Source organism: Hordeum vulgare, chromosome 5H, assembly GCF_904849725.1.
Source record: "Hordeum vulgare subsp. vulgare chromosome 5H, MorexV3_pseudomolecules_assembly, whole genome shotgun sequence".
NCBI lineage: Eukaryota > Viridiplantae > Streptophyta > Magnoliopsida > Poales > Poaceae > Hordeum > Hordeum vulgare.
In genome coordinates this window covers 511,755,896-511,774,763 of record NC_058522.1, presented here as the reverse complement: position 1 = coordinate 511,774,763, position 18,868 = coordinate 511,755,896, and the positions used below count along the sequence as shown (strand labels likewise).

Sequence of the window (18,868 nt, the reverse complement as noted above, 5' to 3'; positions counted from 1 at the left end):
CGGTTGCACGTACACATTCATATTCTTCCCTGGATAATTGGGCCCTGGAATTATCAACGTCAGAAATATGTTCTTTCTTTGCATAATCTGCCCCCGGGGGGGGGGGGGGAGATTGAGTGGAATGACAAATACAGGCCAACAACTGTATTGGGTTGCCGTCATGCCGAAGGGATTAAAACCATCCGTCGTGGCGTAGACTCGAGGATTCCTTGGATCTGCCGCTTTATCCTGATGCAATCCATAGAAATATTTCCATGCTTCCCCATCCGATGTGTGTACCATCATCTTATTCCCATCCGCATCTAGTTCAGTTCTTTTGCCCAATTTGTGCCATGTCATCTGTCTGGCTGTCTCTTCGACCATGAAAAGATGTTGAAGTCCTGGTACGATTGGCATATACCGAAGAACACTAACTGCGATTTTGGTCTTCCTCTTCTCACCCATACCGTTGTCTACCACAAGATACCTGCAAGACTCGCAATTGGGACAATAGTCCAAGTATGCATACTCCTTCCTAAATAAGACACATCCTTTCTCACATGCATCTATCTTCTCATAGGGCATCTTAAGTACACGAAGTATTTTGTCCGACTGGTACAGGTTTGCAGGCATGGCATGGCCTTTGGGTAGGAAGCGTCCAAATAGTGTCATCATCGCGTCGTAGCATTCTCTTCCCAAGTTGAATTGAGCCTTCAGAGCCATTACTTGTGCAATTGCATCCAGCTGACAGAGCTCAGTGTGCTCGTGGAGAGGACGTTTCGAAGACTCCAACATTTCATAAAAGGCCTTTGCAGATTCCTCCATCTCATCTTCCGAATCCCGAGCATCATCAAAGTCTTGCACCATGTCTTCGATCCCGGTACCATGCTCGTCCGTGCGACGACGGACCACCTCAGCTCTTGTGCGTTGTATAGACTCACTATGAAATGTCCACATCGTATAATTAGGCTTAAAACCCCTCCTCTGCAGGTGTTTAATCATTACATCCTCTGTCGTCTTTTTATAGTTGTCGCATCCAAGACATGGGTAATAGTTTCTTTCCTGGCCATTTGCGAATGCGGCGTTCACAAATTCCTTTGTTTTTACAAACCATTCTTTCGTCATCTCTTTCTGACTAGGGTGACCGGTATACATCCACGCACGATCACTCATCTTGCCTAGCTACTAAAGATAGAAGAAATATATTTATATATAATTTAGCATTTATATTCATCGGTTAATCAGGTTCGCCATTTTTATTACGTCCACGCAACCTACACGCTAATAGGTAAATATAGGTTCTAATCCCACCCGAGTATGTGTAGATTGGGTTCGTTTTCCCATGCTTTGCTCTGGATCCAATACAAAGTTTCGGCAGCACCTCCCCGCTGTTCTCCTGATACACGTCTCCGCAATAAACAGAGAGGATGTGCATCCGAAGAACAACAGGGAGGCACTGACGAAATTCCGCATCGGATCGAGAGCACAGCATACGGGAAAATGAACCCAATCTACACATACTCGGGCTGTCCATGGATAATGTTGGACAATTCGAAAGGATGTCGGTTATAAATATGTAAAGACATGCATATTTATAGATGTCGCCCTTTCGAACGGGAAACGCATACTGGTCACGCATACTGATGAATTAATTTAATTACCTAAATCTAGGAAGTTTCATCCAGAAACCGACCCACAGTAAATGAAGGGGCGAGGAGGAGATGACATGTGTACTGACCCACGAATGCAGGGGCGGAGCTAGTACAACGCACGGGGATGTCTTCGCACAGCAGACCTCACAGCGAAGAGACAACTGTCACATGTAAATCCACCCGATCAACACAAATATGCTAATTATGTCATTTTATAGCTAAATGGGATAATTATCTCATTGTTGGGGAAAATAAGGTAAGGAGAATAATAAAGAGGAGAAGAAAGAGGAGGAGGAGGAGAAGAAGAAGAAATCAAGAAGAAGGAGAAGGAGGAGGAGGAGAAGAAGGAGAAGGTATTTTTATTCTTCTTCTTCTTCTTCTCCTCCTCCTCTCCTCTTCTCCTCCTCCTCCTCTCCTTTTCTCCTCCTCCTCTCCTCTTCTTCTCCTTTCACGGGAAATTTCGGCATGACATGTCCCAATTCCAAATATCACGTGTCCAAATCACATGTCCACATATGACATGTCCACTTCAAATTTTCATATAATAGGAAGAACAATATAGAACTTGAAGCAAAATGCAAGAGTATTTTTTCTTCGCAATATTTGGAACTAGTGTTAATCAATTCTGTTTTTTTTTTCTTTAAATACGCTATATGAAACTTGAAGAAAAATTTGCAACCTAATAAAAATTAACCTAAGTAACTTAACCTAAGAACCTAATAAAAATTAACCTAAGTAACTTAACTAAATTAACCTAAACAACTTAAAGTAAGAACCTAATAACAATAACCTAACTAAATTAACCTAAGTAACTTAACTTAACTAAATTACCCTTAGCAAAGAGGCAAAGAGAGGAAAGGAGGGCTAGAGGACTTACAAGGGGCTAGGGGAGACGTCAGCGACCAGGTGGAGCTCGGGGGAAATGCCGGCTGCAAGGTGGACCAGGGGCACGGAGAGGAGGTGGCGGTGGTGGAGGAGAGGGTCGCAGGGAAGAGGGGGCGGTGGTGGAGCAGGGCACTGAGAGGAGGGGTGGTGGTGGAGCAGGGGCACGATGGTGGAGGAGGGGGTCGCAGGGAGGAGGAGGGGTGAGCTCCGGCGGCGGGTCGCGGGGAGGAGGGAGGACGAGCTCCGACGGCGGCGTAGGAAGAGAGTTGGGGGCTGTGGTGAGCCGTTATGGGGGAGAGAGAGGGGGCGGGGTGGGGGTTGACGACGTTAGGTCTAGTTGCCTCTTTGTCGTCTGCCCCCGACGGCAAAGTGGTAACAGGCTGACGGCAAAGAGGTGGACCGTTATGGGTTAGAGGGCGGTGTGGGGTGGGTTCTTTGTCGTCTGCGTGCATGTGCTTTGCCGTCAGCTGGCAGACGGCAAAGAAGCAGCAGATGGCAAACATGATGTTTGCCATCAGCCTGCTCTTTGCCGTGAGGTTTTGGGTAGCTGATGGCAAAGAGTGTCTTTGCCATCAGCCAACAGACGGCAAAGAAGCAGCAGATGGCAAATTCTCTGATTCCAGTAGTGCTAGTAGCCAGAGAGGGTGCCAAAAACTTGAGGTCTTTCCGGCCCCCATAGTGATCACCGTTGCGACATATAATAAGTCTCCGTCTTTATCCTCGCAAGGTATTTCGAGAGCAACCCAGGCCTTAAGGGGGTCCACCCAATCAAACCAGAGCCATCATCGCCTTAAAGCACGTGCAAACTTGCCAATACCCAGGATGCCCAAACCACCCAGATTTGTAGGCCGACAGATCCTTCGCCTATTCACCTTGCATTTGCCGTCCGATACCTAATAATCGATACCCTCCCACAGAAAGCTCTCTGGATCTTGGCGATGCAAAGAATTAACACACTCAAATAAATTGGAATATCTTTTCTCTCTTGCCCTAGTTCACGAAATTGTTCTTCCACACCGATAAGTGGGGGTTCGGTATTGCTGAAGGTACGTGCGGTGGTTCTATCCAAAGCCACCATCGTGTTGTAAGGGATACACATCCTCGTCCCTGGTTAACTATGCTTGACACTGCTGCAATATTAATGTTCAATTTATATTGTGCCTAATACTAATGCGTAATGCAATTAATCCTTGCTTAATACTAACATGCATTACACGAACACCATCCCTAGTTTATTTTTATTTTATTTTGACTTGTTACTAGAGGGAAAAAAGACGTGTAAACACACTTGTATATAAGAAGATCACAAATTTTTCACTCAAAGAAAAAAATACAACAGTAAGAACATCACAAAGCTCCCCACTAAATATCCAAAATGATACCCACTAAGGCCTTGTTCGGTTGCAACGGATTTGAAAGAGATTGAAGTGGATTGAGGAGGATTAAATCCCCTGTAAGTCAAAATCCACCTCAATCCCCTCAAATCCTCTCCAATCCGTTTGTGGTGGAGATTAACCGAACAAGCCCTAAGCAATAAGAGTGAGAAGAATATATCAAGCAGACCCTTTGATTGTCCGGTACACACTGGCTGAGTGGAAACTGCTGGTAGGTCAAGTCGTTTCTGTATATTCACATAGCTTTAGCTAAAGTGCGCGATCATGACAATAATCATAGCCGATCTGCATATATACGCTTGCTTTACGAAGGCGAAGCTTATTGGCGAGTTGCTCCATTAGTGGCCTAAAGTAAACACTGATCAACACTTATATATATTTGCCTTCGCAATCGACTACACCACGGAAGATGCACGATGGAACACATGATTCTCATTTACTCTTTTGGATTATACGGAGTAATATATATGCACTACGCATGTGCCACAAAAGTCTTTGCTTCAACAAAAAAATCCCGAAAGAAAATGACGCGCCAGCAGAAATGAGAATGTGACTGGTCGACTAGAAATTTTAACACAATACCTATATGTAAGTTGTTCGAATTTGTAATTTGGGTAAGTCTGAATTTGTGGGAAAATGAAGAAGGCGAAGCAGAGCCCCCAGGCACAGCCACGGAGGCAGGGACACACCGCGGCTAGTGCGCTCCGTTTTTTTCTTTTTTGAAATGACAGTTATCTTATATTTATTAAGAAGAAAAAAATTGCTCAGCTAGTTAAGGAAAACCGAGCGAAAATCAGATTACGCGGTTAATTATGGAGAAACGGACAAAAATCATCACAACCTCAGAGCGGCACATAATATACCCCCCCCCCCCCCCCCCCCCCGCGCCACACACCACTCGAAACAGTGTCTCATTGGGACAACACGAAGTCGTCAGTCATCACTCCCCCCCGCCCACCAGGTGTCATCGTCATCCCTAAACCATGAGCAAATGACTCTAACTTTGGCGCACACGATCGTCGACCCAACCCACACTGAACATGCCATGTGAAGATGCATGTAGATGAAGATCCGCGGCAGATCCAGCCACCTGCGACCGGAAAACACATCTCCGACTCTAACGAAGAACCACACAGAAGAACTAGGCACGACTGGCACCACATAAGATCATCGAATGAACCATTCCTGCTGCTTGTCATCGTATACCATAGGGCCCCATGACCGCAGTTTCGACTTCACAACAAAAAACCAGCCGAGGCAATCCCGCAGACACACCTGAGAAGAGCCGACTACCTCAACCAGAACCACGTCTCCGACATTACTCGCCCCATCATCGTTGCCATAGAAGCCTCGATGCCAACACCGCCATCTTCCATTGGTCCCGTTTGCCTACATCCAGCTCTAAAGACGAAGCCCCAAAGGGGGAGAACGACACCAAGGCGCCGTTATCGTCCGACCAACCAAGATCAAGGCTTACCCTCGGAGCAGGAGCGATCGGTGCGAGAGGGATGTGACAGCAGTACAACGATGCCTTCAAAAAGATAAGCGACGGTCACGGCCGCCACCATCGTCTAGGGAGGTGGTCGGTGGCCTGCTGCGGCGATTTGGTGTGCGCCCGGGACTCTTACGGGGAGCGTCACGGGGCTGGGATTTAGAAGTTAATCATGTTGTTGCTGTAGGATTAGGAAAGAAAGCCAAACCTAGTCCTAGTAGTATTAGGATACCTAGTCCTAGTCTATTTACATAGTCCCTTGTGGACGTGTATAAAAGGCACCCTAGGGGTGTTGATTGTACCACCAGATCAGATAGCAAAGCAATACAAAGTTTAACAGGCTCGATACGAGCCTACGGCCATCGATCAGTTTTCCCGTCGCCGAAGACGTACGTCGTTCCGATCCGTTGCTGATCGAGCTGGCCAGTTGCACTACACGACGACGTGCAAGCTACTAATCCATCGAGCAGCTTGCCTGCTTGGTTGTATAGCTAGCTTTGCAGGTACGTTGTATAGCTCTGGGTAGTTTTGATCTACGGTTTAAAAGCCAATAATTGGTATCTAGAGCCTCGACGATCTACGATCTACGATGATGGACAGCGACGCTGAGTCGGTCAAGTCCGACAAAGGGGGTCCCAAGGCGAACAAAAACGATGACAAGGTGAAGAAGGGCGGCAAGTTAGCGATCAGTGGTGGGGGAACGGACGTCGCCAACATCCAAGTGCATCGCAACATCCCCATCCAGTACCCGATGCTCACCGACGTCAACTACGGCGTGTGGGCGGTGAAGGTGAAGATTATTCTCCGATCCCTTCGAGTGTGGGAGGCCATCACGGACAACGACATCGACGAGGAGCGCGACGAAGGTGCCATGTACGCCATAGCCCAGTCCGTGCCGGATTCCGTGCTAATGACATTGGCAGAGTTCGAGACGGCAAGAGAGGCGCGGAACGCACTCAAGGAGATGAGGATCGGAGAAGATCGCGTCACCAAGGCTCGGGAACAAGTGCTGAAGCGTGAATTTCACAAGTTGCAGATGGAGAAAACTGAATCTGTGAACGACTATGCCATGCGTCTTACTACTTTGGTGAGAGAGATCCGCGCGCTTGGTGCAAAGCTCGATGAGACCGAGATTGTGAAGAATTTTTTCAGTTCGGTGACTGACAAATTCACGTACATCATCGGCACGCTCGTGCAGCTTTACGACATCGACGACATGACCATAACGGAGGCGATCGGACGCCTGCGGACGTGGGAAGAGAATGCTTGTGGCTGTCGGAAAGGCAAAGGAGGAGGTAGTAACCAACTCATGTACTCGCGCGCAGATTGGGAGGCCCCAAGTAGCAAAGGAAAGCGTGACGGGGGCGAAGGCTCAAGCAACATGAAAGGCGATGGACAAACCGGAAAAAGCAAAGGAAAAGGCAAACCACAAGGTCGTGGTAAGACGGGCCAATCCAAAGAGCAGAAGCCACAGAACTTGGACTTGTCCGAGGTCAAGTGCTATAACTCCAATAAGATGGGTCACTTTGCGATAGATTGTCCAAAGCCTAACAAGCGGGAGATCAAGGCAAATTTAGCAAAGAAGGAAGGCGAAGGTCCAGGTCTTCTGATGGTCTTCTGATGGTCGAAGTTTGGTATCTCGACATGGGTGCCAGTAACCACATGACGAGGTGCAAGGAGAAATTCCTCGAGCTGGAATACAATGTTGAAGGCTCGGTCAAGTTCGGTGATGGTTCAGCTGTGGAGATTTGCGGGCAAGGATCTGTCCTCTTCGAGGGTCTCACAGGCGAACATCGCATACTCACCGGAGTGTACTACATCCCACGGCTTCGCAACAACATCATCTCTATTGGGAAGCTTGACGAGAATGGATGCACGGTGAATATCGAGAACAGAGTGATGACGATCTTCGACAACCTCCGAAACGTGCTAGCTCGTGTTAATCGCACACGGAATAGGCTCTATATCCTAAACCTTGATCAATCTCAACCGGAGTGTTGGCTCGCCAAGAGTGATGATGATTCGTGGTTATGGCATGCTAGATTTGGACACGTTAACTTCTACGCCTTGAAGAAGATGTCAAAGATGGAGATGGTATCCGGGATGCCATTTATCGACCATGTTGATCGAGTATGTGACGGGTGCTTGGTTGGAAAACAGCACTGCATGCCGTTCCGTGCTCAGTCTACCTATCATGCAAGTGATGCACTCGAGCTGCTCCATGGTGATCTATGTGGCCCTACCACCCCAGCAACTCACGCGAGAAAGAAGTATTTCTTCCTCATGGTAGACGACTACTCGAGATATATGTGGGTCGTTCTCCTACGATCTAAAGATGAGGCGTTTGAAGCGTTCAAGAAGCTGAAGGCTGCAACGGAGATGTAACACAAGTTAAAGGTTCGCGCTCTACGGACAGATCGCGGCGGAGAGTTTACGTCGAACGAATTCAATGATTACTGCGAGAAGATTGGCATAAAAAGGTTCCTCATGGCACCTTACACGCCGCAGCAGACCGGGGTCGTTGAAAGGCGCAATCGACCCGTCGTTGACATGGCAAGGAGTTTGTTCAAGAGCAAGAACCTGCCGGGGACTTTTTGAGGAGAAGCTGTCTCGACGGCGGTCTATCTTCTCAACCGGGCTCCAACGAAGGCGGTGATCGACAAGACTCCGTATGAAGCAATTTACGGACGTAAGCCGAATGTGTCTCATCTATGGACGTTCGGGTGTGTGGCACATGTGAAGACGGCGGAGCCGCGCCTCTCAAAGCTTGCCGATCATAGCACAAAGATGGTGTTCATCGGATATGAGAGGAGTTCCGGCACCAAGGCATACCGCTTCTACGATCCACAAACCAAGCGTCTACGGATTTCACGCGATGTCATGTTTGAAGAAAACCAAGCGTGGAACTGGAGAGCCGCAACCGACGATGCTCCAAACGGTAACATATTCACGGTTGAATTTCCAACTGATGATTATGGAGGGGAGGATGTCCAGGTGGTTGGCAAGATGCCCAACCAAGGTGACCACAATGGTAGTGATCATCATGGTGACGACACCGAGGACAACGCGCATAGGTCGCAAGGAGATAGCGACAACGACGCGCACGACACGGGCAGAGATCTCGACGACAACATCGACAATGAGGTGCATAGTGACGACGACAATCAAGATGATGGTCACGGTCACGACGACTACGCCGACGACACGGATGTCGATGACACGCCCTGGTGTCAGCCATCTTCCTCAAGTGCATCAACACCGACACAATTTGTGTCGCCTCCTTCGCAAGCCACAACGGATTCCTGAGGGCCTCGTCGCTACAAGACCCTCAAGAAAGTCTACAAGTACACAAAGTCAGTTACGCTCGAGTACTCCGGACTATGTCTGTTCGGAGTTGAGGAGCCGGCGAACTTCGTAGAGGCGAGCAAAAGCCATAGTTGGACAAACGTCATGAATGAGGAGATGAAGGCGATTGAGAGCAATGGCACGTAGACTTTGGTAAGTTAATTTTTCGCAGGGTCAGCTATACAAAAAACCATGGCGTCAACGGGTACCAAGTTTGAGGTGGAGAAGTTCGACGGGACTAAGAACCTTGGGTTATGGCAGACATGGGTGAAAGATTGTTGGCACAATAGAGATGCTTCAAGATGTTGCAGGAAGTCATGCCAGCTAAGATGGAGTTATTATGTGATGGATGGGAATTCGTGGAACACCGACACAATTTGTGTCGCCTCCTTCGCAAGCCACAACGTATTCCTCAGGGCCTCGTCACTACAAGACCCTCAAGAAAGTCTACAAGTACACAAAGCCAGTTATGCTCGAGTACTCCGGACTATGTCTGTTCGGAGTTGAGGAGCCGGCAAACTTCGTAGAGGTGAGCAAAAGCCGTAGTTGGACGCCCGCCATGAATGAGGAGATGAAGGCGATTGAGAGCAATGGCACGTGGACTTTGGTAACCCGACCTCCGAACCAAAAGGCGATTGGTTTGAAGTGGGTTTACAAGTTAAAGAAGGACACGGAGGGTGCCATTTTGAAGTACAAGGCAAGAATCGTTGCAAAGGGTTACGTACAACGTCAAGGAGTTGACTATGATGAGGTGTTTGCACCAGTTGCTCGACTGGAGACAGTGAGAGTGCTCCTAGCTTTGGCAGCAAAAGAGGATTGGAAGGTTCATCATATGGATGTTAAATCCGCTTTCCTTAACGGTGATCTCACAGAAGAAGTGTACGTGGAACAACCCCTCGGCTACGAGAAGAAAGGCGAAGAAGGGAAAGTTTACAAGCTCAAGAAGGCACTTTACGGGTTGAAGTAAGCGCCAAGAGCTTGGAAGTCAAAGTTAGACCGAAGTTTGGTCTAGCTCGAGTTCAAGAGATGTCCCTTCGAGCACGCAGTCTATACAAAGAACTCCGAAGGCTAAAACCTGCTAGTTGGAGTTTATGTAGACGATCTGATTATCAGCGGAGATAGCGTACAAGAAATTGAACGTTTCAAGGCGCAAATGAAGAACAAGTTTAGCATGAGCGATCTGGGATTACTCAGCTATTACTTGGGCATCGAATTGAAGCAAAGCTCCGGAGAGATTTCCCTATGTCAATCGGCTTATGCGGTCAAGTTATTGGAAAAGTGTGGCATGTCAGATTGCTACGAGACACAAGTTCCAATGGACCAACGTCACAAGTTGAGCAAGCGTAGCTCAAATCCGCCGGTGGACACAGAGGCGGAGGACGAAAAAAAATCAAGGTGTGGCGAAGTCTTAAGGAAAGAATTCTTTTAATGCAAATCGAAAGAGACAATACACATTACAAATAAAAACCAAATACAATAAAAATGTAAACATGTTTGAATAAAAAACAACTTAAAACATACCGATAATGAAGCTTTCAATGACGTCTAGAAGACCCCGATAATGTCAATGCCCTACCCTCATTCTGAAAATCTTACTTAATTTTATCAAGTTCAATACTTTTGAAGATCTCTCGCTCAATACTCTCTCTGTCACGGTTTAGAGGGCACGCTTGAAAAAACACTGGGATCAAGGTAGTCACCGACTGGTTGTGAGATGTAGCAGGTGTAGATGCTAATGCGCCTAATCAACTGAGAAAATACTAGTACTAATGCTTGAGCAGCAAATTGGGATGAAACATGCATGAGTAGTACCGGTACTAATTAATAAGAATAATTGCTTTCGCACCTTAAACCTTGTTTATTTTAAAATCGCATGCAAGTTTAACCGTGTCTTCTGAACCGTGACGGAGGAAATATAACAAACCATCAAGTCATTAAGTCATCCAGCGATGTGGTGGGCATGGGGCAGGTACGCACCAAGTATCCAGGCTGGCCTCTTTTGGTTGTGTTAATTGAGACATTGAGTCATTAGTTATTAGCACTACTAGTATTAATTTTTTTTCTCCAAATCAAGGTATGGCAAGTGCCATACCTTGCCCACCGGGGAGCTCCGCCAGTGGGTGGACACCATAATGTATCGAAGCGTTGTGAGCAACCTAAGATATTTGGTGCATACCCGACCTGACTTGGCTTATTCAATCGAGATCGTGAGTCGTTTCATGGAGAATCCGACAATCGAGCACATGAGTGTGGTCAATCAAATCTTGCGCTATGTGAAAGGCACCATTAATCTTGGTTGCACGTACAGAAAGGGAAAGCAAGGATTGATCCTTCGTGGATATTCAGATAGTGACATGGCAGGTGATGTTGATGACCGAAAGAGCACAACGGACATGGTTTTCTACCTTGGCCCGAATCCGATTAGCTGGAATTCTCAGAAGCAAAATGTGGTGGCATTGTCTTCATGCAAGGCAGAATACATAGCAGCAAGCACGACGGCTTGTCAAGCAGTGTGGTTGAGAAGACTCCTATCTATACTTGTAAAGCGGGAGGTGCAGTTGATAACCAAGCTGCAATCTCGTTGTGCAAAAATCCGGTTCATCACGAAAGGAGCAAGCACATAGATACCCGGTTCCACCATATCCGGGAGTGCATTGAAGAAGGGTTGATCGAGGTTCAACATGTGAACACAAAAGACCAACTTGCCGATATTTTCACCAAGTCACTCGGTCGACAGAAGTTCATCGAGATGAGGAAGAAAGTCGAAGTGCAAGAAATGAAGTCAAGCAACAAGATTAAGGAGGTGAATGTAGAAGTTAATCATGTTGTTCCCGTAGGATTAGGAAAGAAAGCCAAACCTAGTCCTAGTAGTATTAGGATACCTAGTCCTATTCTATTTTCATAGTCCCTTGTGGACGTGTATAAAAGGCACCCTAATGGTGTCGATTGTACCATCAGATCAGATAACAAAGCAATACAAAGTTTAACCGGCTCGATACGAGCATGCGGCCATCGATAAGTTTTCCCGTCGCTGAAGACGTACGTCGTTCTGATCCGCTGCTGATCGAGCTGGCCAGTTGTACTATACGGCGACGTGCAATCTACTAATCCATCCAGCAGCTTGCCTGCTTGGTTGTATAGCTAGTTTTGCACATACGTTGTATAGCTCTAGGTAGTTTTGATCTACGGTTTAAAAGCCAGCATGGGAAAGCCACCATTACCTGTCCATTTTTCCTAGCTCTAGACTAACTGGTCTTGGTCTTGGTTCTGTGCTGTTGCGCTTTAGCTTTCGAGACTTTAAAAAAAAAACACACGCAGGCCACTAGCTACTTGGAGTACATAAGTTGATGGCGTTCGTTCATCCCTAGCTAGCTACTACTTGGCTAGCTCCATTATTCATCCATCATATCTATCGATAGAGCAGAGCAGAGCAGAGCAGAGCGCCAGGCATGAGTACGTCCAGCTACTCCCGGCAGCTGCCAGTAATCCTACTTGTACTGCTGGTAGTAGTCATCCAATCCCCTTCAACAAGTGCGGCTGCGGCTGAAAAAGCTCAAGGGGAAGGGGAAGGGGGTTGCCTCCACAAGTGCGGCGACATGGACATCCCCTTCCCCTTCGGCATCGGCGCCGGCCCCGGCTGCTTCCGCGAGGGCTTCGAGGTCGTTTGCAACCACTCCTCCGATCCCCCTCGTGCCTTCTTTGGTGACAAGAGGGCATTCCAGCGCGACACCTACCTGACCGATTCCCGGATCCGCTCCAGTGATCTGTCGCCGCTGGAGCTGGTGAGCACATCAGTCGCCAGGGGGGAGGCACGAGCGTACGCTGCGGTGTCGTACCGCTGCAGCACAAACGAGTCCTTATCCGTGCTTCAGGTGATGAATTTACTGGGCACGCCGTTCTCCGTGTCGGCGACCCGTAATGTTTTCATCAGCGTCGGCTACCAGCTGGCTGAGCTGAGGTGGGTTGCGCGAATGGGTCTCACAACCGGTTTCACTTGCACCACGCAAGATGAGCAGCTGTCGTCCATGCCGCACGCAAGGAACGGGTCGTGCACGGGGTGGGGCTGCTGCGAGCGCACCATCCCGCCCGAAGAGAACCCGGTCAAGAATTACATATTGTCCTTCGACCGCGTGAGCTACAAGCACAACTGGTTGCGGGTACTCTACCCGTGCGGCTACGGCATGCTGGTGGAGAAGTCAGGGTACAACTTCTCAACGACGGACATCATCGGCGACAAGACGCTACTCAAAAGGTTCCCCAGGGGGGTCGCCTTGGTGCTCGATTTCGCCGCCGGGAACACTTCGTGTCCGGCGCAAGGACAACCGCTGCCTCCGGATTACGCCTGCGTCAGCGGCAACAGCTCTTGTGCCAACGCAACAGATACATATAGTCCTGCCTACGTCTGCAAGTGCTGGGACGGTTACGATGGCAACCCATACATTGCTAACGGATGCCAAGGTACATATATACCCCCTCCGTCCCAAAATAAATGCGGCGGTATAAATTTTATATTAGATCATCCATCGACACTTGTTTTGAGAGAGAGAGAGAGTATATTATTTTACTTACGTACATACATACATACATACATACATACATACATACATACACCGATACGCGCAAGAAACAATTCGTTAACTCCCAAAAGTCTTGTGTTTATTCTTCTGTTAGACATTGATGAATGCAAGCAGCCCCAAGTGTATCCCTGCTCAAGTGGCATCTGCAAAAACAGGCTGGGTGGCTATGACTGTCCATGTAAATTCGGAACGAAAGGCGACGCCAAAGCTGGAACTTGCACAGATGTATTCACTCCAGCAGCAAAGGCGACTGTGGGTAAGCTACGCTTGGCTTAGAGTTTTCAACTCCTTGGCACTCTTGATTTAGATTTATTTTTCTTCTGATAGTTCTAGCTAGTGCAAATTCGTTTTAACTTCCATTTACTTGTTATAGTACTAAGCATTTTTGCTAGTGACATAAACCAAGTTTGTTCATTGCCTTCTAGGTGCAATAGGTGGTATTCTCCTCATGGTGATTCTATCGTTTCTTGTTATTCTTCGCAAAGAGAAACAGAAGGCGAAAGAATTCTTCAAAAAGAACGGCGGCCCGACATTAGAGAAGGCAAATGTCATCAAACTTTTCAAAAAGGAGGACCTCAAACCAATTTTAAAGAGTAGCAACCTGATCGGAAAAGGTGCCTTTGGTGAAGTTTACAAGGGCCGTCTTGACAATAAAGAGGTTGCAATAAAGAAACCGATCAATGGTAGTGTGCTCGAGAATGACCAATTTGCAAATGAAGTCATCATCCAATCTCAAGTTATCCACAAGAACATTGTTAGGCTCATCGGTTGTTGCCTTGAAGTTGATGCCCCCATGCTGGTCTACGAGTTTATCACCAAAGGTAGCCTCCATGACAATCTTCACGGCAACAATAACAAGGTGGCTCTCAACTTGGATGTACGTTTAAGTATTGCTGCACAGTCAGCGGATGGTCTAGCTTATATGCACTCAAAAGCAAATATTAGAATTCTACACGGCGATGTCAAGCCAGCAAATATACTCTTGGATGATAACTTTGTACCCAAGATTTCAGACTTCGGCATATCTAGGTTGATTGCGAGAGACAAACAACACACTGGATCAGTCATCGGAGACATGAATTATATGGATCCGGTATATCTACAGGAAGGCCTACTCACCGAGAAAAGTGATGTCTATAGTTTCGGAGTTGTGATCCTGGAGCTTATCAGCAGCAGGATAGCCATACGTTCCGAGCATAATAGCTTGGTAAAGAGCTTTCTTGAAGCCCATAAGAAACAGAAGAAGGCCACCGAGTTTTTTGACAAGGAAATAGCAATAGCAGAAGATTTGGAGTTCCTTGACAGTCTTGCGGTTATGGCCGTGGAATGCCTTAGGCTGGATGTAGATCAAAGACCAACGATGATGGAGGTAGCTGAGCGGTTACACATACTGAGTCGATCCCGCAAGGTGCAAGATGTTTGTCAGTAAGCTATTTTTGCCGAAATCCTTCAAACATGAGCGGCAGTGAAGGTCTCCTTGGGTTACGGGAAAAACTGTTACTATGTTTTTTAATGTGGCCGAATGCTTGTACGCTGCATCTGTAACCGTATTTCTAATGTGTTTTCTGTTTTTATCAAAATTGTAATCGTGTTGGTAATGTTTGCTTGCACCTGCAGAGTTTCAAGGCACTTTCTTTACAAGCTGTATGAAAAACCCTTACCTCCTTTTTAGAACGAAGGCTCAAGAAGAGCCCGGCTTTGAATTAACAAAGCCATCAACCGTCCAAAAATTACAATGATCCGTACAACGAGAAAGAAAAAACAAAGAACTCGAGAACGACAGATACAAGGTGCTACAGAAACCGCTTACAAACACCACAACAGAAAGCACAATGATAAAACTATAAGAAGACTAGCTAACTGTTGATGGAGCCCTTCGATGCGATAGAAGCACCAACTCAAGACAGCAAGCGAACTTCAAGAGGGGATGGCGCCCAGCGAAGATGAACATGCCCTCATCTACTCTGGAAGGAGACCGCCATCATCGAAACCTTCCTACTTCAATATGGAAGGGGATCCCTGCCCCTCGCCCTCGATTGAAGGGCGCCGGACCGCCACACATCGAAGCAGCTCACGCTAGAGTAAGGAACAATAGAGATTTTGGATCACCTTGGAAGTTTCTCAGCACGCCCAAACCATTGAGCAGAGATCACCAGGAGAAGAACTTAACCGGTACTCGATGGTCCAAACACGGCAAACTGAAGCTATTGTAGGATGAGGGCGCCAAAAAACATATAGCACAGATGATAAGCGACTGAAGCTGAGACAAGATCAGAGCTCAAGTAAAAAGGATCCATGTCCAACCCGTCCACGATGTCGTGCTGCTCACTGGGGAGAGGAACCCTATCCCCTCCCCCTACCATGGCAATGGCGCCGACGCACCGGCAAGCACACAGTAACCGTCGGTCAACGGACAACCTCAGGGAGCTAATCTTGTGGAAAGTCATCCCGGCGCTATGTCCTATTGCGATGTCGCTGCTCACCGGAGAACCACATCCAAACGCCAACGCGCACCCCCAACTCACCCAAAGACGACACCTTCGGGAAGGTGACGACGCAAGCCGCGTCGCTGTCGCCCAAACCAGAATGTCTAAGGTTTTCACCTAGGTATAAGAGGGGAGGGAGAGGGGATCGAACCTCGACGGCGCCTCCGAGAAACGGTGCGGCGCTAGCAGGCATCGGCGCCGTCATGACCAAAACATCCGGCCAAAGATTTCTCCCGGTTCGAGCTCGCAACTCCGGCATACCCACCTTCAACCGATCTGGCAACTGGCGGCCGCCACGACCCAGATCCATCGAGGAAAAGCGTAGTAAGGGGGAGGAAGGACCTCCAGATCTGACGACCAGCTAGGGGCACAAAGCCACCAGCCGTGACCGTCGCCCAGAGTCTCCAGCACTCGCCGCCTGCATGATCAAGGGGGAGGAGGAGCACCAGCGAATGCCGCACCACCCGAGGCCGCCGCCTCGGCTTCCGGAGCCCTCCGTGCAGAGACGAAGCAGCACGACCTCGCCGCCACCTTCCTTGGCGGGAGTGCGGACTTCGCGGCCACCCCTCTAGCAACAGCGAGGATGGGAAGGGAGGGGAGGAGGCTTGGCGGCTAGGATTTTGTCGCCGCCCGCGTCGTGCCGAGCGGCGCGAAGCAAGGCCTGGTTGGTTCCACCTTTACCTCCTTCATCACCAGAACTTCACAGCCCACGCAGGGCCGATACAAAATTAAACATCGCAGAACCCACAAAAGGGGGAGGAGGGAGCCAAACTTCTCTGCTTCATTCATCACCAGAACTTCACAGCCGAGCACATCACCATTTGTCCTAGTTGTCGTTCCCCTCATCCTGATCGCTGGGTTCTGGCATTGGAGGTCCACATAGCAGCAGCATTTGTGAAGCATTTGCTTTCAGCATCTCAGCACCTTTTTTCATCACCTCAGCCAGCTCTGGTTTCTGCAATCCTGTCCAATATAATAGGAAAGCACAAGCTGTGAAAACAATTTCAAATGGATTATTGATCCATTTCCTTTCAAAGGTAGCACGATTGCGTGCCAGCCATATTGCCCAGCATATAGCCGTCAGCCCAATAGTATACATATCAGGATAAGAATGCAAGAAAGAATTGATCCAAGCATAATATTGCCACATAGAATTAGGGACATGTTCAGTACCCAGCATCGAACCAACTGTCCTCCAAACAACTCTAGCAACAGGACAAAGAAACATTATGTGTTGAGCAGATTCCATCTGATCACAGAAGGAACATGTGGGATCACCTTGCGAGTTTCTCTTTTTTAAATTGTCTCTCGTTAGGATAGCATCTTGGCACATCTGCCACATAAAATTTTGGATTTTCAAAGGTATCCTAGATCTCCAAACCCATTTATGATTTGATCCAGCCAAATTTCTTTCTAACCACCGATACATAGACTTGGTAGTATACTCATGGGAACTATCCAATTTCCAATATATTTCATCATCTTTCTCCCTGTCCAACTTACTCATAACATAATTTTTGAGCTCATCCCATCTCATTTGCATATCACTGGTAAACCTCCTGCGAAAAGAATTGCAAGGATTCATTGAATCTATTTTATTCACAGTATTATTTTGCTCAATGCAAATCTCAAAAAGATCAGGGAATTTATCTTTCATACTAAAATTGTCACCCAGATCATTAGACCAAAGACTAGCAATATCACCCTTATTAACTCCGATTCCCCTCCAAGCCATATAATATTTCCTAACTTTCAAAAGAGCTTTCCAAAAGGGGGAATCATTTGCTTTCTGTTTAACCAGCACAGCAGATGATTTTTTGAGATACTTAGCTCTCACTACGTCTTGCCACAGCCCCTTCTTTTTTTCTAATTTCCACCACCACTTTGTCAGCAGACTAATATTTTGTTTTCTCAGATCTTTAACACCAAGACCTCCTTTATTTTTAGATCTACATATTCTCCCCCATTTTACCATATGGTAACCTCTTTTATTACCATTACGATGCCAGAAAAACTTCCTTCTGGGCTTATCCCATCTCTCCAGGGTAGATTTATTGATAAAAACATAGACATATAATAAGAGGGGATATGTGAAAGTACATCATTAACTTTGATAAGTCTGCCCCCACTGGACAGTGTTTCAATGATCCAGGATTCACCATGACTAACAAACTTATCATCCACAAACATCCAGTCACAGCACTTGAGACCAGCATAGCTGATAGGGACTCCCAAGTATTTAATAGGAAAGCTACCAATCTCACAATTGAACATCTCAGAATATTTTCTCACAGTATCATCATCAGCCCCTACTGAGAAAATTTCACTTTTTAAGAAATTAATCTTCAAACCTAACATGATCTCAAAGAGATATAACATGAGTTTGATGTGTAATACTTCCCTAGGATTATCTTTGAAGCAAAGAATAGTATCATCTGCATATTGCAATATAGCAACCCCATGTTCAACCAAATCAGATGCCAACCCTTTAAAAAGCCCATTTTCTTGTGCATTAAGGACCATCTTGGTCAGGCAATCGGCAGCTAGGTTAAACAAAAAAGGGGAGAGGGGATCCCCCTGTCTCACACCTTTAGCACTTTGAAAATATTCCCCCACTTCATCATTCAGTTTCACACTAACTGTCCCTCCTACCAAAATGTTCTTAATCCAACCCACCCACTTGGGATTAAAGTTTCTCTTAACATGGCATTCAAGCAAGAAGTTCCAATTGACTTTATCATAGGCCTTCTCAAAATCAAGTTTAAGCACAATCCCAGGTTTCTTACGACTATAAGAATAGTGCAAAATTTCATGGAGAGACATAATCCCATCCATAATATCTCTACCTTTAATAAAGGCATTCTGGTGTCTACTGAACAAAATATCAACAAAAGGTTCAAGCCCGATGGTAAGTACTTTAGTGATCAATTTATAAATGCATCTAAGCAAACAAACGCGTCTGAACTGCTGGATCTTATCAGCTCCAACCACTTTGGGCAACAAAGTAATAATCCCATAGTTGAGTCTCTCCACATCTAATTTATCGTTATAAAACCAA

General features: G+C 47.0%; 1 protein-coding gene across 1 annotated transcript; it reads left to right on the top strand.

Moving 5' to 3' along the window:
- The first annotated feature begins 12,102 nt into the window (after positions 1 to 12,102).
- On the top strand, positions 12,103 to 14,898 carry LOC123397898 (wall-associated receptor kinase 1-like). Its single transcript, XM_045092417.1, has 3 exons — positions 12,103 to 13,205; positions 13,419 to 13,580; positions 13,750 to 14,898. The coding sequence occupies exons 1-3, from the start codon at positions 12,197 to 12,199 to the stop codon at positions 14,751 to 14,753; spliced, it is 2,175 nt and encodes a 724-aa protein (XP_044948352.1). The 5' UTR covers positions 12,103 to 12,196; the 3' UTR covers positions 14,754 to 14,898.
- The last annotated feature ends 3,970 nt before the right edge of the window (positions 14,899 to 18,868 follow it).